Genomic DNA, 24,521 nt, shown 5'->3' with positions numbered 1-24,521 from the left:
AACTGAGTCACTATGCTACACACCAGAAATTAATGCATTGTGAACCGACTATACTTCAGTTAAAATAGAAAAACTAATATTGAAATGAATAACTTGGTTATTGGTCTTTACATGTCTACTTATTTCCTTAAGAAGGAGAATTATTAGATTGAAAATTGTAAACACTTACCAAATTCTTGATATATGTTCACAAGTGCAAAAGCAATTGTTTAAAGTTACTAATAATTTTTCATTGAGTAAATGCTGCCAGGCTGCACGTTGAAAGTCATAAAGTCTTTTTAAACCAAGGTCATTGTGATGTTAATCTTCTCTAATCCTTTGTTTTCAGACAATAGCAGACCAAATAGTGTCAGAGATGAGAACTTCATTTTGGTGTTGCATGATAATCTACTTCAAGACTTACCAGATTCTTATAATTAAGAAGCTTTTCCTTTTGTCTGGTTATATCTGTGCTCCTTTCTTGTAGAATAGAGGTACTTCATTCCCCTGCCCCCCCTTTTTTGTATGGTTCAGAGTGGATTTTTATTGGCTTGCCCCTTGTTTTTCTCTTTTCTAGACTGAATAGTCTAATAATAATGATAAATTATGTTTGTATAATACTGGTTGTAAAGCATTTTGATATATATTATTTTACTTAATCTGCATGACATCCCTGATGGGCAGGTATTCGTATTTTACAAAGAAAAAAATAAGATTCTATTGCCAAGGTTACCCAGTTAATTTGTCAATCTGGGACACAGACCCAGGGTTTCTGATGTATTATCTGGGCAGTGTAGAGTAATAAGTAAGACAGCAGGTTCTAGAGCTAGAGTGTGTGGCTTCCAAACATGGCTCTGTCATTACTAGCTCTTGGGCAAGTTTCTTAATCTTTCTGCCTCATTTTCTTCCTTTGTTCAGTGGGAAAAATAATAGTCCCTACCTCATAGGGTTGTTATGAGGAGTAGGTGAATTAATATTTATAAAGCGTATAGAGGAATGCCTGACATAAAATGAATATTCAGTGATGTTAGGTGTTACTACTCTGACAATGGTACCACATCCACCATTACTACCACTGTCATATCAGAGTCTTCTTTGACTTCCAGGGCCAGATAGCTGGCAACTTGTTTTTCTTTCACTGTTGGCTTTTTGGGTTAAGTTCCGGGAACAGTTGCTTGTGCAGATTCTGGTGATGTTCTCGGTTTATTTGCAGAAGAGCAAGACAGTGAAGAAAATGAGAAAAGACGGAAAAAGAAAAAGGGTACCAAGAGGAAAAGAGATGGACGGGGTCAGGAAGAAGGCACTTTGGCTTGTGACCTGAAGCTGGATGACGTGCTTGACCGCACCTTAGAGGACGGGGCCAAGCAGCACAACCTAACAGCAGTCAACGTGCGAAACATCCTTCATGTGAGTAAGGCTGGGGCAGCCGTGTAATTGGAATGGAACTTTTTCCATTTCCAATATTCAGGAAATTCTTTTTTTGGAGGGGAGAGGTAATTAGATTTATTTCTTTATTTTTAGAGGAGGTATTGGGGATTGAACCCAGGACCTCATGCATGCTAACTCATGCATGCTAAGCATGCGCTCTACCACTAAGCTATTCCCTCCCCCTTAGGAAATTCTTGACTCTTGATGTATGAATTACTAATTTTGTGAGTTACCTGTGGCAAAATACTTAACATTTTAAGACAGCTTTCTCTTTAAACTCAGCACAAGTTTGAAATCTGAAAACATGGTAAAGAGCTTAATTGGGAAGATAAACTGTTACTCTGCTTCCTTCCACTGATTTGATTGTTTATTGTATTGTTTAGAAGATTTGAAGATGATAATGTTTGTTGTGGATTTTCTCTTTTGTGGGCTGATGTGTCTGAAAAGATGTGCACTTAACAGCTTACACTACTTTGCACATATTCTTTGATATGTAGCAATGCGGCTGTTTATAAAGGCTTTATTGTTTATTACCGTTTTGCTTAAGAATCTCTTTTTATGTGAGCCATTCCTGTTCTTAGTAGCCACCAATAAGGTTGGTCTGTTTGCTGCTACATTGGTTGAAGCTGTGTACTTCTCTCCAACTGAAAGCAAAGAAGCTTCTTTGCTTTCAGTTGCCTTGCTTTACCCTAATCTGAAGCCATATGAGTATCTAGCTCTCATTTATCCTCTACATAAGTCTACAAGGATTAGAGAAAGATGGGTATTATCTAGGTGATGCATCTTTGTTGGATTAATTGAAATTTCATCTTTCTCTAGGAAGTAATTACAAATGAACACGTGGTAGCTATGATGAAAGCAGCCATCAGCGAGACAGAAGATATGCCCATGTTTGTGAGTAGTTATTGTTATTTTAATGTCATGAAACAGAGCTGTCTGAAACTGGCTAAGTGTGCGGGATCACTTGGGAGTTTGTAAATAATTTGACAGTTGGGGGCAAGGTTAGCATCGCAAAACCCAAGAATCACTCGATATTTTTATTGACTGTTTTCTTCTGATATTTCCCTCTTAGGAGCCCAAAATGACACGCTCTAAACTAAAGGAAGTGGTGGAAAAAGGAGTGGTGGGTGTTGTTTTTTCTTTATTGTTTGTTTAGCTTTGTAAATAATATCTAATTCCAGGAAAAAAAATATAGGGAAGATTTATCACGATCTGGGTTTGCCTCCTTGAAGAAATATTTGTAAAAGACAAGTAGACATGTAGAGACAAAATGTATGAAATCATTAACATAGTTTATTTTTATTTTATTTGCTTTCTGGAAGTGCTAGGTAGATAACCATTTGGAATAGTTGAGAGCGATGAGTGAGGTCAGGTTTTCTATTCATGTTGTGAGGTATGTGGCAGAGTGTTTAAAGTAGTATATTTCAAATTATGTCCCAGGGACCACTTGCATCAAGATCCCCCTGGTGTGAGGTCCTTCAGGAGTGCTTATTAAAAATGCACATGCTTGAGCTTACCCCGAACCTAGGAATCGGGACCCGTGGGTAGGGCCAGGGAATGCGCATTGCTAAAAACATAACAGTACATTCTTTTGCACACTAAGATGTGAAAACCACTTGAAGACTTTTGAAGCATACTGGTACAGCAGGCCCTTTGACGCTGGGAACCATGTTATATCTGCTTAACTAGCATTTGTCCAGCTTGTACTTACCTTCTGTGACAAGGCAGGTGACAGCCCTGCTGGAGTCCATTCTGTCTCTGAGAGTAAGGAATATTTGGCCCGTAGACCTAAAATGCATATTGTAGTATTTGTCTGTCTGATTCTGTTCCTTGCAGCCCTATGGAAGACATGGCTGTTCTTCTTCCGCATGACCTTTCCTCTAGTTGAGGAAAACCAGTATATCTTTTCATAATATTTTTTGGGGGGAGGGAAGGTAATTAGGATTGATTGATTGATTGATTGATTGATTGATTTGGGTTTTTTTTGGGGAGGGGAAGTAATTAGGTTTATTTACTTATTTATTTTTAGAAGGAAGTGCTGGGATTGTATCTAGGACCTCATGCTTGCTAAGCATGCACTCTACCACTGAGCTATACCCTCCCCCATAACATTTTTTGATGCTGAGTATCCCCCAATTTTTATTGGTCTTCATATGACAAGACTTTGAGTACCTTCACCAATATGATCTCTTTCTTCCATATGATTCTGGTTTGTCCATATCCTTTTAAAAGTGTATCCATATCCAGATGTGGTTTAACTAGTACAGATTAAATTTAGGCTATCCTCTCAATGTTCCAGATACCGTATCTCCCCTTGATGCAGCCTAAGTTTACAATGGCTTTTTTTTTTAATGCCAAAGAAACATATTTTAGGGTGGCAAATTCTGCTCCCCTGTGCATTGGTTTTTTTTGACAGCTGCATCTGTAATTTTTTTTTTTTTTTTTTGGTCTCATTGACTAACTCTAGTTAAATGAAATTTTATCTTTCTCCAGGAAGTAATCACAAATGAGCATGTGGCAGCTATGATGAAAGCAGCCATCAGTGAGACAGAAGTTCTGTGAAGTCAGCCTGACATATAGAATATAATTAACATTAATTCCATAATTGTTTCTAAAAAAACCCCAAGGAGATCCAAATCAGGCTCTGGACTATGTTTACCAACCATGTATATAGTTGTAGAGAAGTTGGACAACGCAGACTGTAGTTTATGTGGGAGAACAAGGATTAGAGTCCAGGTCTCTTGCTTCTTAATGCTTAATAGACTGACTGCTTCCTGATGGATTTGATAGTAAGGACATTGATTGGGTCAGAAACAAAGATGAAAGGGTTATGGCCCTGAATCATATCATTCCTTTTACCCTATTTTGGGCCAGGCTACACAGAGCTAGGTAAGTAGCCAGAACATGGCAGGGCTGAGGAGATGTGGAGGGCCTCAGACTTCTTATAGAAACAGAACCTAATGACTTACTGGATTTTGTTCATAAGATGATTTTGATTGGTTCATAATTAGATGGTCAAGAAATTATACACTCTAATGGCATTTTGTCAGGAGTATGGAAGAGGTTTTAAAGAATTCTTTTAAAAACTTCTCCCCCTCATCACCCTGCCAGGGCTGCTCTTCGGCTGTCTCTGACCACATTGGGTGTGGTCTTTGGGGCTCGATGCATTTTCTATTTTCAAATAAACCAAAAGCTAGCGTCTCTTAAAAAGCAAAAAAACAAACAAGAAAACTTCTCCCCTGTCAACTCTATTGTTTTAAAACACACAAAAAGTTGGAAGAATTTTACAGTGAATCTAGGTTCTGTCTAGATTTAACAATTGCAAAATTTTGACATATTTGCTTTATATCTCTCTATGTCTATTTATTGTTTTTTCCTGTACTGTTTGAAGATGAGTTGTGTACAACTTGGCACTTCACCTCTAAATCCTTCCCTCAGAATTTTTCATGGATGAGTTTTTGGAGGCATACTTACGGTGGATTTAAGTAATTGATTAAAAAAATACTGACGGCAAAAGGCTCCTGTCACCTATAATATCTTAGATTTGTGTACCATTGTTGTTTACAAATAGTTTTTCACATTCATTATTCCATGTGAACCCAAACTGTGATATAAGGTAGACAAGACAGACACTTTGTCCATTTACAGATAATACAGAATCTAACTAGGTTTAAGGCAGAAATGCTGATGAAATGAAGTGAAATTCTTCTCTCAGGCACTGATAAATATTTGCGAGTGTGTCCTTGGGGATAATCAGTACCCTTAGATCACTGCAGCTACATGTCAGTCTGATGGCTGTTTGTGATGGTAAAGAAGTAAAAATGGAAGATAGCCTATTTCAATTAAGAGAAGTTAATTATTTTCATTCTTTGTTGGCAGGTAATTCCAACATGGAATATTTCACCAATTAAGAAGGCCAATGAAATTAAGGTAAACTTGGAAGCTGTAATTCTTACTCTTTTCTGGGAGGACATCATTTTGAAACCTTTCTATTTGTTAACTTTTTGGGGGCCTGTGTTTTCATTTTAATTCCAGCTTTGTTTTTTTTTCATTCCTTTACTCTTAGGTTTGACTCTCATGCTAGGGATCTTTTTAACTCTTGCCTCTTATAATTTGCTTTAGCTGTTTGTTGTGCTCTTAGGATTTCTTTTTTCTCCTGCTCTACTTTCTTCCCCTTATTTTCCAAATACGTGTGATTTGTGTTTTCTGTCATTTCATTTCTTTCTGTAATTGTGCTTATGTAGCCTCCTCAGTTTGTGGATATCCACCTTGAAGACGACGATTCCTCCGATGAGGAGTACCAGCCAGATGATGAAGAGGAGGATGAGACCGCTGAAGAGGTCAGTGGTTACCCCTGGGAGTGTTAGTTGGTAATATAGAAAAAATTTGACTCAGTATGACAGTGTACTTTGCTTCCTTAGTAATGTCGCCTGTTCTAGAGAGAGCTTTGAAACACAGATCTTTTTTCTACTCATTTCTTAGCATAAATCCAAGAATGTGAGGTGTTTTCTCTTCTTCATGCTCCCTTAATTTTTTCACATCTTATGAATATTTTACATACATATGACTTGCAGAACTGTGCATAGAATAAAAATAAAAAATACAGCTTAAATAATTATAAAGCTAATTCTCATGAAACTTCCTTCAGAGTCATTAAAGATAACATTGCCAGACTCCTCTTATATGCCCTTCCTAATCACAATCACTTCTCTTCCCCTGTAGATAACCACTATCTTGACTTCTTGGTAATTACTTCCTTGCCTCTCTTTATCATTATACCACCTAAATATGCAGCTCTACACACTATAGTTCAATTTTGTTACTGTTTCTGAACCTTGTGTAAGTGGAACCATAGTGTATGCTTTTGTGTGATTTTTTTCCCCTCTTTGGTTCAACGTTAGTCATTTGAGATTCCTTTATAGTGTTACTTATAGCTGTGGTTTGTTCATTTTCATAGCTATGTAATATTCTCTTTCTTACTGTGTTCTTTGACTTGATGTTAAATGATTTTAAACTAGTGCCTTACAATTTTACAGAGTTTGCACTGCTGATGAGGATAGTGATCTGATCCCTGTTCCCACCTTTAGAAAATTAAGCTTTTATTTAAATTTTGTTTTCTCTTACTCTGACCGATTCAGTGATTGGTGTTTTGTGATTCATTCTCTTGAGATAGTTCAAACTTAGTGGAATGAGGTAGGGGCATAGATGTGAAAGTGAACTGGATTTGTTTTATAGAGTTTATTGGAAAGTGATGTTGAAAGCACTGCTTCATCTCCACGTGGGGCCAAGAAATCCAGATTGAGGCAGTCTTCTGAGATGACTGAAACAGATGAGGAGAGTGGCATATTATCAGAGGTAAATTTACAGCATACTAAAGAGGTAAAGTAGAGATAACTGTGTAAGTAGGTTATTCAACTGTATAAATAGATAATTTATTTATGGTGATTCTGAGCTCTCACCCTTTGTCAAACATAATTGAAGATCAGTAATCATGCCATTATCTTCCTGGTATTTGTGACCGGTTGTAACTAACCAGTTGATTTCAAAGTCCCTTAAATTAGTGAACAGTTGAGAGAATACTGTAACTTAGTGACGAGAGATTTCTGAATTCTTATTAAGGGACCAAATATGAGTGATGACAGAATTGCTTTTCTTCTACGCTTCTCTTTTTCATATGTGTTTTCTAATACCGTTCTAAGGCCATTTATATTATATTTCCCACTTTTGGTAACCTAAGTAGTGTCTTCCTGGCTTTGTTGGAAGTAAGATAAAACCTAATTAGATTAATGTGGTCAACAGTGCCTTTGTTTTTATATGCCTCTTTCTAGATGGGAAGAGAAGATCACTAGCATATGATAGACTTGCTTCTCTCTTCTCGCTCATTTTTTCCCATCACTAGCATATGATAGACTTGCTTCTCTCTTCTCGCTCATTTTTTCCCCTCCCTTTCATTTTTTAACATAATTGCCTCTTTTAATCAGGCTGAGAAAGTCACCACACCTGCCATCAGGCACATCAGTGCTGAGGTAGTGCCCATGGGGCCCCCGCCTCCCCCAAAGCCCAAGCAGACCAAGGATAGTACTTTCATGGAGAAGTTACATGCGGTAGATGAGGAGCTGGCTTCCAGTCCGGTCTGCATGGATTCTTTCCAGGTAAACATTATAATTCTAAATTACTGAGAAAGTCAAATGGAGTAATTTGGTTGTTGCTCAGATTGGGGAAGGAGAAAGGAAGATGGTAAATTCTGATATAAGTAAGAATTACGAAGTTGTTAGTCCTTGGTACTCTATTTTGTACTATTTTATGTGACAGTGGCAGGTCCTAAGAAGTGAATAAAGTATGTGACAGAGAGCATTTTAAAATGTGGAACATAGGTACAGCTTTCAGCCAGATTCCTCAAATATTAACTTGTATTATGGTTGCTTTATCATTCTCTCCTTTCTTTCTCTGTACACATATTTTTTTTTTTTTCTGAATCACTTTGAAGTATGTTACAGTCGTGATGCTCTTTTTCCTCTAAATACCTCAGTGTATATTTCCCCAAATTGAGGACATTGGTTATGAAAATGAGGATATGTAATATTATATAAAGTCCTTATTTGGATTTTACCAGTTGGTTAAATTTGTCAGTTTGGTACTGATTGTACCAAAAGGTGAAGTTACAACCAACACCACAGCAATATAAAAGATCATAAGAGACTGCTTCAGAGAACTATGTGCCAGTAAAAAAAAATGGACAACCTGGAAGAAATGGACAAATTCTTAGAAAGGTACAATCTCCCAAGGCTGAATCATGAAGAAACAGAAAATATGAACAGACCAATTACCAGTAATGAGATTGAATCACTAATTTAAAAGCTCCCAACAAACAAAAGTCCAGGATCAGATGGCTTCTACCAAACATTTAGAGAAGACTTAACAGCTGTCCTTCTCAAACTATTCCAAAAAATTACAGAGGAAGGAAGACTTCTGAACTCATTCTGTGAGGCCAGCATCACCCTGATACCAAAAACCAAAGATAGCACACACAAAAAAGAAAGTTGCAGGCCAGTATCACTGATGAACATAGATGCAAAAATCCTCAGCAAAATATTAACAAAACAAATCCAACAATACGTTAAAAGGATCATACACCATGATCAAATGGGATTTACCCCAGGGTGAGGATGCAGTGATTTTTCAATATTAAATCAGTGTAATATACCACATTAACAAATTGAAGAGTAAAAACTATATGATCATCTGAGTAGATGCAGAAAAAGCTTTTGACAAAATTCAACATCCATCTTTGATAAAAGCTCTCCCAAAAGTGAGCATAGAAGGAACATACCTCAATGCAATAAAAGCCATGCATGACAGACCCACAGCTGACACAAGAGGAGTATAGCAAATATTTTATAGTAACTCTAAATGGAATATAACCTTTAAAAATTGTGACTCACTATATTGTACACCTGTAACTTTTATAATATTGTATATCAACTGTACTTCAATTTTAAAACTGTACTTCAATTTTAAAAAGTTTTTATTTGGTTTTTACCAATTTTCCCAATAATGTTATTTACATAAAGCAAAAGAAAAAAATTTTGTTTTCTGACCTGAGAGACAATCTAGGATTTACATATTGTATTTAGTTACCTTGTTTCTTAGTCTCTTTTAATCTAAAACAGTTTCTTAATCTTTGTCTTTTATAACCTTGACATTTTTGAACCATATAGAACAATTATTTTACAGAATGTTTTTCAATTTTGATTTTTCTGATATTTCCCCATAAACAGATTTACCACAGAAGTGATGGGTCCTTTTCAGTGCTTCATATCATGAGGAACATGGCTTCTGTCATGTTAATTTTGATCATATGGTTATGGTGGTGTCTGCTTGATTTCCTTACTGTAAAATTATTACTTTTCCATTTTAAAATTAATTAGTATGTATCTTTGAGGCCAAACATCTTTTCACCCACTAATTTTAGCATCTATTGCTTATTATTGATTGGAACAGTCATTGCTATTTACTGTAGTCATTGTCAAATGATGACTTTCTAAATTCCATCATTTAGCCAGTTCTTTTTAATGTTCAGGTTTTCCCCATCAGTCTTCTAGGTCAGTGAAAAATATGTCAGTCCTAGGCTTTAAAAACAGAATATTGAATAAAACAGATATGAAAGGGCCATTTAATTTAATCACCCTGCTTTGGAGTGAAAGAATAATAGTGTTGGGGTATAATAGTGTTCTATATTACCATTTATTCCTACACATACTGAATGATTGAACTTGGGGAATAGCAGTGTACAAGACAGAGAGGGTCTTTCTTCTTAGAGCTTATAGTCTGCTGGAGAGAGAGGAACCATGAACACATTAATAATTTCATGTGGTAAGTGCTATAAACTAAATAAAAACAAGGAAATAAGGTAGTGCCTGTGAGAGTACTCTACCTAGGATGCTCCAAAAAGTCCTCCTTAGAGAGATGACATTTGAACTGAGATCTGAATGAGAAGGAGCCAGGTGTCTAAAAAATCTGGGGAAAAAGTATTACATATTGAGGAAACAGCACATTCAAAGTCCCTAAGATGGGAACAGTCTTGACATGTTCAAGGGACAAAAACTAGCCGAAGTATAGGGATCATGGGAGAGAGTAGTAGGAATGAGGTCAGAGAGCTAGGCAAGAGCTAGATCATGAGGGTTTTGGGAAAACCATTATAAAGAGTTTAATTTTATTTTAACATTTAGGAAATCTTTTGTGTTATTTTCTGACTGATGTTAAAAATGTCCCTTTGGTAAATTAGGAGTTTGGGATTAATAGATACATAGTACTATAAAATAGATAAACAACAAGGACCTACTGTGTAGCAAAGGGAACTATATTCCATTTCTTGTAATAAGCTGTAATGGCAAAAATCTGAAAAGAAAAAATATATGTGTATGTATAAGTATAGCTGAATTGCTTTGAAACTAAGATTGTAAATCTACTGCACTTCAATAAAAAAAATGTCCCTTTGGTTAAGGTTTGGGAAATTGACTATAGGAGAGCAAGAGAGGAAACAGAAATCTATTAAGATATTATTGCAGTAGTCTAGGGATAGCTTCCTAAACTGATCTACATACTCAACACAATCCCTATCCAAGTCCTAGCTGCTTTGTTTTTTGCAGAAATTGTAAGCTAATCCTGAAATTCACATGGAAATGCAAGGGACCCAGAATAACCAAAACAGTCTTGAAAAAGAACAAAGTTGGAGGTCTGTACTTAATGATTTCAAAACTTATGACAAAGTTGCAGAAATCAAGACAGTCTGGTACTGGCATAAGAATAGACATACAGATCAATGGAACAGAATTGAGAGTCTAAAAATAAACTTTTAAACTGTAGTCAGTTAATCTTTGACAAGTGTGCCAAGACCAATTAATGGGAAAAGAATAGTCTTTCAACAAATGGTGCTGTGCAACTGGAAATCCACACGCAAAAGTATAAAGTTGGACCCTTTGCTCACACCACACATGAAAATTAATTGAAAATAGACCATTGATCTAAATGTATGAGCTAAAAGTATAGAACTCTTGGAAGAAAACAGTAAATCCTTGTGACCTTTGATTAGGCAGTGATTTCTTAGATATAATACCAAAAGTGCAAATGATGAAAAAATAAATAATTTGACCTCATCAAAATTAAAAACTTTTGTGTCTCAAAGGATATATCAGAAAAGTAAAGACAACCCACAAAACAGGAGAAAATAATTGCAAATCACCTATCTGATAAGGGTCTTGTATCCATAATGTATAATGAACTCTTATAACTCAACAATAAAAAGACAACCCAATTAAAAAATGGACAAAAAATATGAATAGACATTTCTCCAAAGAAGTATGCAAATGGCCAATAAGGACGTGAAAAGATGCTCAACATTATTAGTCATTAGGAAAATGGAGATCAAAACTATGATGAGATACCTCTTCTCACCCACTAGTATAGCTATAATAAAAAAAAACATGGATAATATTGAGTGCTGGCGAGGATGTGAAGAAATGTGGAACCCTCATATTGCTTTTGGGAATGTAAAACTGTGTTGCCACTGTGGGAAACGGTTTGGTGGTTGCTCAAAAAGTTAGACATAGTTACCATATGACCCAACAATTTCACTCCAAGAGAATTGAAAACATATGAACGAAAAAACAAAAACAAAAAAAGAAAAAAAAAAAGAAAGAAAACATATGTCCATGCAAAAGTGTGTACACAAATGTTCATAACAGCATATTTGTAATAGCCCCCAAATGCAAACAGCCCAAGTTTTTATCAGTTGATAAATGGATGACTAAATATGGTATATCCATATAATGGAATATTATTTTGCAATAAAAAGGAATGAAGTAATGATACATGCTGCAAAATGGATGAACTTTGAAAATGTTTTGCTGAGTTAAAGAAGGCAGAGATAAAAGGTCGCATAAAGTGTATGAATCTTTTTATATAAAATGTCCAGCATAAGCAAATCCATAGAGACAGAAATTTAGTGGTTATCCAGGAGTGGGAGCAGGGCAGAATGGGAAGTGACTGCTCAGGGGAATGGAGGGAGTTTCTTTTGGGGGTGATGAAAACATTTTGGTATTAGATAGTGGTGATATCAGGTCCCACAACTCTTTGAATATAGTAAAATCCACTCAATTATACACTTTAGAAGGGTGAGTTTTATGGTATGTAAATTATATCTTAATAAAGCTGTTATAAATGTTCCTGGAATGTTGGTTTTAAAACGGATGTTATTGTCCTTAAAGTTTCTCAAAGAGTAATAAATCCAAATTATTTAGAGAAGAGACCTTGTGGTTTAAGCTAAGAAGAGAAGCACATAGGATATGATGAAGTTTGGAGAAATTGAAAGCAGTAGGCATTCAGTGATATGTTTTTTCCTTCTCTGTTGGCTAGCCCATGGATGACAGTCTCATTGCATTCCGAACTCGCTCTAAGATGCCTCTGAAAGATGTTCCCCTGGGGCAACTAGAGGCAGAGCTCCGAGCTCCAGATATCACCCCCGACATGTATGACCCCAACACAGCAGATGATGAGGACTGGAAGATGTGGCTGGGGGGACTCATGAATGATGATGTGGGGAATGAAGGTCAGTGGCTTTGTTTGCATTTATTATCTACTCTGTCCATTATCTTTGTGGTAAAATTTTCATTAGTTAAAAGCTTAAAGAAGGGGTGTTTTGGGTTAGTTGATTTAATTTTGCATTTAACAGTTCACTCTAAATGAGGAAATGTTCTTCTCCCCCCTCCACCCACCACTCCCTTTTTTCTGTTTTACAGTCTTTTGGGAAATCATTTGAATGCTAAGTTTCCTCCCATGAACCATAAATGCACACATAATTTTATATATGATTTCATGAGAGTGTATGGACTCACTCACAGGCTATCATGTTAGTTAAGGGTCTTCATGATGCAAGTGAAAGAATCCTGACTCTCAGTTGCTGAAGGTCAGTCAAAAGAAACCAGGCTTTGGGAAGAGCAGAAAAACCTGCAGTGGAAGTGAGGCACTGTTCAGGCCCACCTCCCTCTCTGCAGCTGTTACCGCTACTTCTTTTTGTCAGTCAACTCCATTCTCAAACCTATTTTTTTTCTACAAGGCTGGAACTATGGTCATAAGCACATCATTTACTTTTTGCTTTGTCCCCACATCAGAAGGACTCTCTCCTACAGGATCCAGTTGGAAAAATCTAGAGGAACAACTCCAGTTGGCTTGGTTTGATCACATGCCCACCCTGTTGGTATTGCATGGGATTGCTAGGGAGACTGTTTCAGCATGGAGTCCTGTGACTGGCAGCACCTCATAGAATAGTGTGTTTGGAGTAGGCAGTTACCCAGAAGTGATAGTATTTCCAGAGGTAGGGAAGGAACGTTGATCAGACAAAAACAATGTTGACTACAGTCATACACGGTGCAACCCTTATTTGTTTTAGAATATAAGTGAAAGTTCTTACTTTGAAACAGTGAAATAAACATTGCTGAAGTTGTCATGGTGATTTTTTTAAAACGCATGTTATAGTGGAAATCAGACACCATTCATAATTTTGTGCAATGTTTCTTTAGATTTAGAGGAAATAAGAGATTGACTTTGTTTGTAGTAATTCCAGATGATGTCATATTCTTTTGATGGAATCAAAGCAACTGTGTTACTGTTGTTTCCTTTTGACTCTCTTCAGTGGGGAGTGACCAGGCTATTCTTACTAGTTGTGCTGTGGAAGACTCACACTTTAAAAAAAAAAGTGTAAAACTGAACCAAGGTCAAACTCTTACTTGCATTTTTATGTGGAACAGAGTCACCCACTATCTCACCCTAATCTGTAGCCATAGTCGTTCCTATTTCTGAATCGGATCCTTTCCTATCAATGTTAATTACAAACAACTTACAGAGCATATCTTTATTCTTTTTCCTGTCTTCTAAGAACAACTACCAAAAGATTTTTGTGTTGAAAAGAATAATGCTTTAAGATAAATAAGAGAACATATAGTTTGGATGGAAATAGACTGAGTAAATGTTTGGGTAGATATGGCCAAGAATAAATCAAGATCAGTGAATGAAAGAAGTCCTTACATTTACCTTATAAAGCTTTTGATAATTATATTGCATATCATTTGGCAAATGTTTATCGAGTACTTTCCTTTTACAAGGCATTGTGCTAGGTTCTGTGAGAGATGAAGGAACAGAATCATTTTGTTAGGCAGTAAACATGTATGAATGGTGCCTGGTCCATTGTTAGATGCATGATATGTTTCAGATGAATGAAGTTGAATAAACTCAGATACACCGTAAAAGTGGCATAAATGCTGTTCTAAGGTTTTAGAAGAGGGAGAGAGAATTCTTGTTTAGTATGATCAGAGATAGCCATATGTAAAAGTGGTAATTGAGATGGACCTTTGAAAAATACTTGACAAAGTGATAGGAGAGGAGGCAGATGGGTGGATGTGACAGTAAGATAGTATGTATAATGGGTTCTGTAGAGTATATCCTCAGAGTTTTCTCTTTTTTTGTATTATGAGTAATACATGCTTGATATAACGAAACAAAATATTGTATAAAGAAAACTATTAAAGCCCCTCCCCATGATGACTGTTTCATACCCAAAAGGGATCACTGATAATAGTTTGATATGCATCTCTAAGAGTTTTCAAATATGTCGTTACCTTTTAGTTGTCCACATTAATGTGGCAATAGCAAGAATTTTAGTCCTAAATTTAAATTCCCTAGACGTTTAGAGAAGGCAGGTGACAAGAAGCAAATTGGTTTGAATCTTAGCATTTTTGTCCTTTTCCACCCACTTCTCTAGCAGAAGTGCTAATAAGTCACAAAATGCACAAACTTGTATGAAAGAGAAAAAGATGAAATTTGCACCTGAGTCATCAACTCAGGAACTGGAGTCAATATTAACGAGAAAGTCAATTCCTTAATGATTGACAACTGATATATTATTCCATTAGTCTTTCTGATAGGAGTCTAAGCTTCTGGCTTTTTCATTACTCACCCCTTTGAGAATTTGATGAAAGCTATGCAGCCAATCCCCAGAAAAATGTACATATCTATACACATGAAGGTTTTTTTGTGTCATTTTTTCCAGGATTTATAATTCTCTTAAAGTTAATTTATTGACACTTCCTTTTTCTGTCAGCCTGCCCTGAGGTCCCTGACACTAAGACTTAAAATCTCTGCAGAAGGGAATGAATAGGGACAAAGATAATTCTATCCATTTTGTAGAAATCTCAGAGAAATTCGTTGTGTTGCTTAGTGTTATAGAATCAGTTTATTATACTGCTAGTATTTGAAAGCCAACATAATAGTCTAGGAGCATGTCTCAATCAAAGAAGTCTCTGGGGGAAAAAAAAGTCTCTGGGAGATTAAAGCAATTTTTAAATGAGTATGACTCTTCATAAGCAAGCTTTGCATTTTGTCCTTAGACCTAAGCTAAGACAAAATATTGACAGTAACTAAGTCAGGTTCCCATTGCTTTATTAGTGTAGCTTTATTTGGTACCCTGATTGTTATCACCTTGGTTGAAAGAGCTGAGATGCTAGCTATTGGGGAGGAAAGGCCAGAGTTGGCAGTCAGGATTTTGAGTCCAAGGCAGTGTTTCTCATAATACGGTCCCTAGAATTTGAATCAGAATCAGGGAGTATAAGGATGTATGTGCTGGGTGGTGTTAATTAAGGGTACAGGTTCCAGGGCCTCACTCCATACCTACTGAATCAGAATCTCTAATGGTTATTGTCTGGGAATCTCACTCTTATGTATCCTAAAGGCTGGAAACTACTAGTCTGGGAGAAATAAGAGCGTATAAGGGTCCATTGAGGAAATAGAACAATGGTTCGTAGGGAGGGTGAAAATCCCCTTTCTTCAAAACAGTATTTTTTTGTTTCTAACTTATTAGGACAGATTAAAAAAAGAAAACACAAAGCCAGTGAATAGGGTAGGTTTGGATCTCCAGATCTACTAGCTGAATTTACTGAGTGCTGGTAAATAGGAAATGATGCTAGCGATCCCAGTACCAAACTTCAGCCATATGCTGGTTTATTTTTGTAGCATTATGTGGCTAACTATTTTCACATGTTCCTACATATTATTAAATGTGAGAATCTCATTTGCAAAAATAATTAAAAGACCGCACTGGAGGGTACACCAAATTGAGATCAGCTGGGTAGATGCTGACATTGTTAATCCGTCAGAAAAATAATTAGACCCAGAGGGCAGGTTCCACAACCAAGATGCTAAAAGCTAAGCAGAACTCAGAAGAAACCTTTCCAAAAGATTTTTCAACATGTTTGCCAAAGGGATTCCCTGAGAATATTGGCTGACCCATTTTTATGGTGTGGGCAGAAACTGTCTATTGTAGTTTTTGCACCTATACATATGAGGATCTAAACCTGTATACACTATCCATGTGTTACAGGTTTTTCCCAGAACTTTTATTATTCAGCAGTATTTCTAAAGAACCTGCTATAAAGAGACATATATGGAGAGTACTAGAGAGATTAGGAAGATAGGATTCCATGCCTAAGGATTTAAAACATTTTTATTGGGGAGATAAACCCACAGATGGATAAAAAAGACTTCACATTTAAGTAGCTCTGTATAAACAGTGCAAATTCACATATTATAAACAGAAAAGTTGACTAAAGAATATCAGTTTAGTTTGGGGTTTATTGGTACAAATTTTCCAGTGATTATGAATCAAAAATGTGTATTTTTATTTTTAATGAATGATACTCATTTATTATGAAAAATTAAAACATTATGGAAAGGCAGAAAGTGAAAATTAAGAGTTCTATTCTTTAGTCTTTGTTAATTCTTTCTAGATATTTTCTGGTGTTTTCAATCAATTACATATTTATCTCAAATAACAGTTTTTTTTAATGAAAGGAATCATTATATATATTGTCCTGCATCTGCAACTTGCTTCTTTCGTTTAACAATATAATTTAGACGTTTTCCTGTTGTGATACATAGAGCTCTCCCTCTCCTGTTTAATGGCTGCATAGTGGTAAGGAATTTAGTTATTCTCTTTTGGTAGACTTTTTTTGGTTTAATTCAGTTCCTCAGTTACACTAACCACATTTCAAATTCTCAGTTGTCTTTTGTGGGTAGTGGCTACCATTGTTGTAGAGCAGGCATATGTAGAACATTTCCATCATTGCAGGAAGTTCTCTTAGACAGCACTGATCTAAAGTTGCCCCAGGAAAAATATCACCTTACAATAACGATTCTATAATTTAATGACTCCACAATTTTTATTTAGGAATTGAAAAGACATCATAGTATCAATGTTAGAGCAAATTATGAGGGAGAAGAATACCCATATTTCAATACATTGACATAACAAATGTTTTTTAACATTTTTTGTTATTTCTGAGTCTTATTATTCGTACTTATGAGTATTGTGTCTGTATTATAGTGTGTTGCACTTTGTCGTGCATGTACTGAACATGTGTGGAATGTTTACATTCTATATGTATATACTGTTTTATACTAAGGAATCATAATTATGGTCATAATATAATGTGTATATATTATATGTATATTAGAGTCATTTCTTTTTTCACTATCAATGCCTTTGTATAAATAGTTTCACCAAAATACTATTTTCATGAGATGCACTGCTCTAAGTGGGATTACTGAGATAAATTACATGTTCAGTTTTCTGGCTTTTGCTGCATTTTGAGAGATTTAAGTCTTTTTGGAAAGAAGGAAGGAACTTGACATATTGGAGAGAACAGGTGAGATGAGTCAGCTGTGGGAAATGATCTGTGCAAAGACACTGAGGGGGAAAAACAGCAAGTTATTTAAAAACTTAATAAATGTTCATTATTGCACTTGATCTTAGCCAAAAGGCTGAGAAGCGATTAAATGTTCATTATTGGAATAGATTCTTACGGTGCTGAAAATCTTAAATTTTCATATAGAGTACAGAGTTAAGAATAAGTCTCTTTTTCCCTAGATGAGGCAGATGATGACGACGATCCAGAATATAATTTCCTGGATGACCTTGACGAACCAGACACCGAGGATTTCCGCACTGACCGGGCAGTGAGAATCACCAGTGAGTCCGTGTTTACTATAAGTCCTGCTCTTGACTCCTCCACATCTACCTTTGTAAACTTTGCAGATTTTTGAGGGTAGAGTTTGCAGCACATTGAAGCGTCTCCTACCCATTGATTTTTCTAATTCTTTAAATTTACATTTATGTTCAAGAAGCCTGTCAGTCACTCATTTATACATTCCACAGTCATGCATTGAGAATTTGGCAGCGATTGTAGTTAGGATACCAAAATGAATAAGACGTGGTCTTTGCCAATAAGACATCAGCCTTGTAGGCTGATACAAAAAGAAAAAGTTACACTGTAAGCTGATGGGTGCTCTAATAGGTTGTGTATAAGGCACACTAAGAGGCCTAAAAGAGGGTATGATATCCTAGTGTGTGGTATGAAGTAGGGTGGGAGGGGTTATGGAAGGGGTCACAAAATGAGATGTTTTATCTTAGTTTTGAAGGAGCCATAAGAACTTTTTGGTGAATGGAGGCAGAGAGGGATATTGCGGATAGAAGGAGATCTGCAGACCACAGAACTGTGAAATGACAGTAACTGTGTTTGGAAAATAGTAAGTGGTTTGGGTTAGTTGTGTGTGTGAGGGGTGGTAGGAAGAGATGAGCAGTGTTCAGTTCATGGAGAAGCCCTGGATTTGAGTTTTGATCTGTCAAAAATGGAGATATAGAAAACAGTTAAATAAGTTGACTTGGTTTGAGTCATTTGTTTAAAAATTATTTCATTGGCCAGCTTGCCAATGATGGAAAACGTATTTCAGGAACTATTGATTTTTACTGAGTGTGCGCCTGACCCTGTAATGGGATAGTATACACAGCCTGGTGAAGGTAAGATGTTGGCTCTTGATCAGGTTATGAAGAGAGCTTTAGAAGCAACCAAAAGTGTTTATTATGTACCTAAATAACGCACGTCTTTGTGCAAAGAGAATTATGTAAACATAATCCTTTAGGACTTTTGTTCTATTTTATTGTTTTATTTCATCTTTCATCTTGTTTTTAGGATTAGAATGCCATTTCCTTTATGAAAATCTTCCATTTATTTTGGTATGTTATGACAATTAAGTTTAGAGGAAGTATTCAAAGGAAAGCACCAGGAATCAAAGAGAAAGTGTAGAATGAAAAGGCTTAAGGATTTAGGCTTTGAGAAAATGGTGAAGAAAGGTCTAAGAAAATATGAGAAAAATCAAAAGTCTTGTGTCAGAAACCAGGGGAAGAGTCTTTCAATGAGCGACTTGGCCACAGTGAAATGTGCTTGTAATGAAATGTTTTCTGCTTGAAGCAGAAAAGTAGACCTCATTTCAGTTCAGGTCTCAGCCTGGAATACACTTGCCTTCTCCTTTTGTTTGTACTTTCTTTAGTTTACAGATACAGTTGACCTTGAACAACTTAGGGGTTGGGGTGCCAAACTCTTGCACAGTTGAAAATCCAACTGAAAGTTTTGACTCCTCAAAAACTTTACTAATAGCCTTCTGTTGACTGGAATGCTTACTGATAAAATAGTTAATACATATTTTGTATGTAAATTGTACTATATACTGTATTCTTAGAATAAAGTAAGCTGGAGAAAAGAAAATGTAATTAAGAAAATCCTAAGTGGTTGAGGGGAGGAGAAGAAAATCCTGGGAGAGAATATATTTACAGTTTTGTACTGTATTTATTGATACTGTAAGTTTATGTTGTCTGTTTACAAGATGAATCATCTGTCAGTATCTACATCAGTATTATCTTAAATGATACAAAACACTGTAGATATACATATTACTAACGCTAGATATCAAAAATGGAAGGATAATGTGAAAAAGAAATCTTTATTTACAGGTGTAATAATTCATTCTTCATATAATGAAGAAGCAGCAGTGTGATTGCTTGATGGTGTCCTAGTGTAATCAGTACTATTGCTTCACAGTAGCCTAGCCTATATACTAATGAATGGTTATAAAAGTTTTATGGCGTACAATATTACAGGTATATTCATGTACAGGATTAGAATCATTGTTACATTTTTTTAAAAAATGTGATGATAGCCTGATGATGTTTTCTCTAATTAGTGAGAAATACTGTGTAGTAATGTAATTCTTTGAAAGCAAAGCTATAAATCAGTAAGAAAACTAGCACATTATTAATTTTATATTAAATATCACTCATCTTATGCCTAAGTAAGGACAGGCTGTCCACTTCAGTACAAGTCTGGCACGTGATGTTCTACATGATGAATAATTAGGCAGTGGCAATGGTGATGACACAAAAACAATTCATACAGTTCTTGCCGTACAAGTTTTAGGTCTTCCCAGAGATAAACGTACACAACAGATAAGTTTATTACCTGTAGACATGATGATTATTTACTATTCGTTAAGTGAAAGTGGATCATCATAAGGGCCTCCCTTGTCCTTGTCTTCACATTGAGTAGGCTGAGGAGGAAGAGGAAGAGAAGGGCTTGATCTTGTCTCAGGGGTGGCAGAGGCAGAAGAGGTGGAGGAGGTGGAAGGGGAGGCAGGAGAGGCAGGCACTTTCTGTGTAACTTTACAGAAATACATGGCAATTTCTGTCTGCCTTTTATGCTTTTTCATTTCTCTAAAAATGTTTCTGTATACTGCCAATCCTTCTTCCACTGTTTGCTTTAGTTTCAGAGTCTATTTCATAGAAGGGTTCATGTAAAAGAAGTCGAAAACCATCTTGAATACTTGGAACCCTTCTGCCAGATTGTCTAATGTCAGTTTGTTTTCTGGCATTGCTGCTTCTACTTCTTCCTCATTGTCTGGCACTGGTTTGGAAGCACTCATCTCCATCACGTCATCTTCTGTTAATTTCTCTGGTGTGATGTGTGTTCACTCTTGAATTTCTCCAAGATCCATATCATGAAACCTTTCAGCCCCTCATCATTTTTTGGCCATATCCACCATCTCATGATGTCCTTGATTGGCTCTGTTGTAAATCCCGTGAAGTCATGCACAATGTCTGGACACAGTTTTCTCCAGGAGAAATTTATTGCTTCATGTTTGATGGCTCTCATGGATTTTTCTGTAAAAATGATGGTGTCTTCAATGGTGTAATCCTTCCAGACTTACATGACATTCTTTCTATTCGGATCTCTTCTGTAGTGTTGATAACCCTTCCCATAGGTTACTGTGTATAATGAGCCTTAAAGGTTCCTATGACCCTTTGATCTAGAGGCTGAATTAGAGATGTGTTTGGAGGCAAGTAGATCGCTTAGATGTCTTTGATGTTGAACACATGGGGTTCTGGGTGGCCAGGGGCATTGTCCAATATCAAAAGAACTTTAAAAGGCAGTCCCCTTACTGGCCAGGTACTTTCTGATTTCAGGGACAAATTATGGATGGAACCAATCCAGAAAAAGGGTTCTTGTTATCCAGGCCTTCTTTTGTACAACCAAACACTGGCAGCTGGTGTTTATCTTTTCCCTTCAAGTAGCAGCTTTATTGACAAGGGCAGTCCTGGTCATAAACTCAACTGCATTTGCACACAGCAGTAGAGTTAGCCTGTCCCTTCCTGCCTTAAATCCTGGTGCTAAGTCTCTTCCTTACTAGTAAATATCCTTTGGCTTTTGTTTGTTTGTTTGTTTCCCTTCAGAATAGAACACTTTCATCTGCATTGAAAACCTGTTCAGACAGATAACCTTTCTCCTCAATGATTTTCTTAATGGCTTCTGTTGCCTTTGAATCAGCAGAGGCTGCTTCTCCTGTTATCTTGACGGTTGTGAAGCCAAACCTCTTTCTAAAATTAGCAAACCATCCTTTGCTGGCATGAAATTCTCCAGCTTTAGATCCTTCACCATTGTTTTGCTTTAAGTTGTCATATAATGACTTTGCTTTTTCTCAAGTCATATTAGAGTCTGAGATATGCCTTTCTTACAGCAATCCTGCACCCATAATGAAAGCTGCGTTTTTAATATGAGATATAAAAGGTATTTCACAGAAAGTGCAAGGTTTTCACATCTGCTGGCATATCTGCAGCTATGGCTTCACAAACTTCTTTTTTTTTTTCACTACGATCCTTATGCTGGATTCATTTATCTTGAAATGGTAGGAAACTGCAGCTGCTGACCTCAACCTGTGGTACACATGAAACAATTTAGTGTTTTCTTGTAATGTCATGACTTTTCTTTGCTTCTTGGGACCACTTCCAGCATCACTTTGTGTGGGTCCCATAGTGTTATTCAAGGTCTATGGTATTGCACTAAACACGAAAAATACTCAAGAAGCACAAGAGATCACTTTCTACAACAATATGCAATTTACTGGAGACATGACTACTCAGGCAGAGATGTTTTAAGCAGATACTTGCAAAACTTGAGCTCCCTGCAGTAGCAACAGGAGGTATAATCATATGAAATGATTACAGTAGGGCAGTGTGTACCACAGTTCATTTGATGCAGTTATGATTTAATACTGCATTTTAACATTTGGTTGCGTTTTCTATTGATTGTGAATGGCACCATCTACGGGCTGTAGTGTGTGTGTAAATTTTGATAAATTTAGCTTTTTGTAATAGATTTTGATATATTTTATGGTAGTAAATGATAAAATAGGCTAATAGCTACATGTATTTTATGCGTTCATGACACACCTAGCTTTTTCTTAAAATTTTGATATTGCTAGGCTCTGTAGTTTGAGGGTTTTTCAAATTGCTGTAATCCTCCTAAATTTTTCCAATGTATTTATTGAAAAAAATCTGTGTGTGAGTGGACCCACACAGTTCAATTTCTTGTTCAAGAGTCAACTGTGATTTCTCAGGGAGCTCCTCCTCAAGTAGGATTGATCTTGCTTTGTACTCCATACTATTTTATATGTCCTTTGAAATACTCATCTCTCTCATAACTGTTTATTTAGTATCTGTCTCCTCCCCTTGACTGTGAACTTCTCATAGATCTTGCATTATTGCCTTAGAGCTGGTGTTTTGCATGGGGCCGACAATATTTGCCAATCAAATAGTGAACTTTTCTGGGATTCCTGAATGAAGTATCTTCTTTCTACTCCTGGAGTTCTGTGTTTATAAGTGAAAACTGGGATAGCATTTTAATTTTATTTCTCCCTCTTGTTCTCTTCTGTCTTATGTTATCATGTTTAATTATAATCCCTTTAAGAAGACTTATCCTCACTTGGATGATAAAAATTAAAAAATATAAAAGCATAGAATCACAGTGTTTGGGAAGCTTCCTGTGGTCACATATATTTTCTTCCCACTTGAGCATTTGTTAACAGCTTGTCTGATGTGGCCTTTCAGTTTCTGTTTGGATACTTCCAGTGACAAGTTCATCAATTCTGCAGACAGTGTATCCTGCTCTTGAACACTTCCTCAATTAACATTTTCCTTATTGAGCCTGAATCTTACCTTTTATATTTCTCTGTTTGTCCTCTGTTGCTAAAAAAATATATAATTTATTCCCAAGTGTGCATAGTAAAAGGTGTTTCTTTTCCTGCATTTTTTTCTGTGCTATGTTAAACATACTAAGTTTCTTCAGTTCTCTAAATGCCAGAGTTCCCAGATTTCGGCACCCAGGTTACCCTCCTCCGGATTCTAGTTTTTATTTTTAAAAAAATTTCTCCCTCATTTTATTGTGAAACTTTTCGAACATATAGAAAAGTTGAAAGAACTGTATAGTGGGTATCCACATACCTACCACCTAATTTCTCTAGTTAACTTTTAATATATTTGCTTTATCATCTAGCTATCCATTTACTTCTCTGTCCATCTATGAATCCATGGATTTGTTTGTTTTGATGCACTTCAAAGTGAGTTGTAGACATCAGTACCTTCACTCTTAAGCATTTCAGCATGCATATCATGAATTAGAGCTCAATATTTGTTTATAATTTCCCTTTTTAGGTAAATGTATACTCATTGTATTACAGAAATCTTAAGTGTACCATTCAGTGAGGTTTGACATGCCTGCACTTGTGTAACCCAAACCTCTAACAAGAAAGAGAATTGTCACCGCAGGAAGTTCCCTCTTGCCCCTTCCAAGTCAGTCCCCACACCATCCCCCCAGGTGCAATCACTGCTCCATTTTCTTCTATCACAGATTAGATTTGCCTCTTTTAGAACTTCATGTAAATGGAATCATATAGTACGTGTTCTGTTCTTTCACCTAGCATAATGTTTTTGAGATTCATCCGTATTGTATATTGTCATTAATTTCTTCCTTTTATTACTGAGTAGGATCCGATTGTATAAATATACCAGTTTGTTTATCTATTTTTTATCAATCCCCAGGTACTGATGGACACGTGGGCTTTTTAATTTCTGGCTATCTTGAATAAAAATAGCTCTGAACTTTCTTGTGCAAGGTTTTTGGACAAATGTTTCACTTCTTTTCGGTCAGCTATCTATGGGAGGAATCATTGTCATAGGGTAGATGTATACCTAGTTTTCTAAGAAATTGCTAGACCTTTTTCCCAAGTGCCTTTCCATTTTACATTCTTATTAGAGTTCTAGTTGCTCCACGTCGTCCCCAACATTTGGATTTTAGCTTTTTAATGCCCTCTTAAGAAGGGCTTTTAGAGAAATGATCACAGTC

The 24,521-nt window shown here is 36.2% G+C and overlaps 1 protein-coding gene across 7 annotated transcripts in view; it reads left to right on the top strand.

Annotated features, from left to right (window-relative positions):
* Window positions 1-24,521, top strand: part of GON4L (gon-4 like) — a 65,697-nt gene that overhangs the window by 13,315 nt on the left and 27,861 nt on the right. For all 7 annotated transcript variants that reach the window (XR_012501320.1, XR_012501321.1, XM_074349533.1 and 4 more), the window contains 9 exons: window positions 1,193-1,386; window positions 2,227-2,301; window positions 2,480-2,530; window positions 5,287-5,337; window positions 5,652-5,747; window positions 6,643-6,762; window positions 7,389-7,559; window positions 12,322-12,514; window positions 17,882-17,983. Coding sequence is in view for 5 of the 7 variants with exons in the window: in XM_074349533.1 (XP_074205634.1) it covers window positions 1,193-1,386; window positions 2,227-2,301; window positions 2,480-2,530; window positions 5,287-5,337; window positions 5,652-5,747; window positions 6,643-6,762; window positions 7,389-7,559; window positions 12,322-12,514; window positions 17,882-17,983 (1,053 nt within the window). In the remaining 2 variants the exon portion in view is untranslated. The remainder of the gene's footprint in view (window positions 1-1,192; window positions 1,387-2,226; window positions 2,302-2,479; window positions 2,531-5,286; window positions 5,338-5,651; window positions 5,748-6,642; window positions 6,763-7,388; window positions 7,560-12,321; window positions 12,515-17,881; window positions 17,984-24,521) is intronic.

This window comes from Camelus bactrianus, chromosome 21 (genome assembly GCF_048773025.1).
Source record: "Camelus bactrianus isolate YW-2024 breed Bactrian camel chromosome 21, ASM4877302v1, whole genome shotgun sequence".
Classification (NCBI taxonomy): Eukaryota; Metazoa; Chordata; class Mammalia; order Artiodactyla; family Camelidae; genus Camelus; species Camelus bactrianus.
This window is presented reverse-complemented; position numbering and strand designations above follow the sequence as displayed.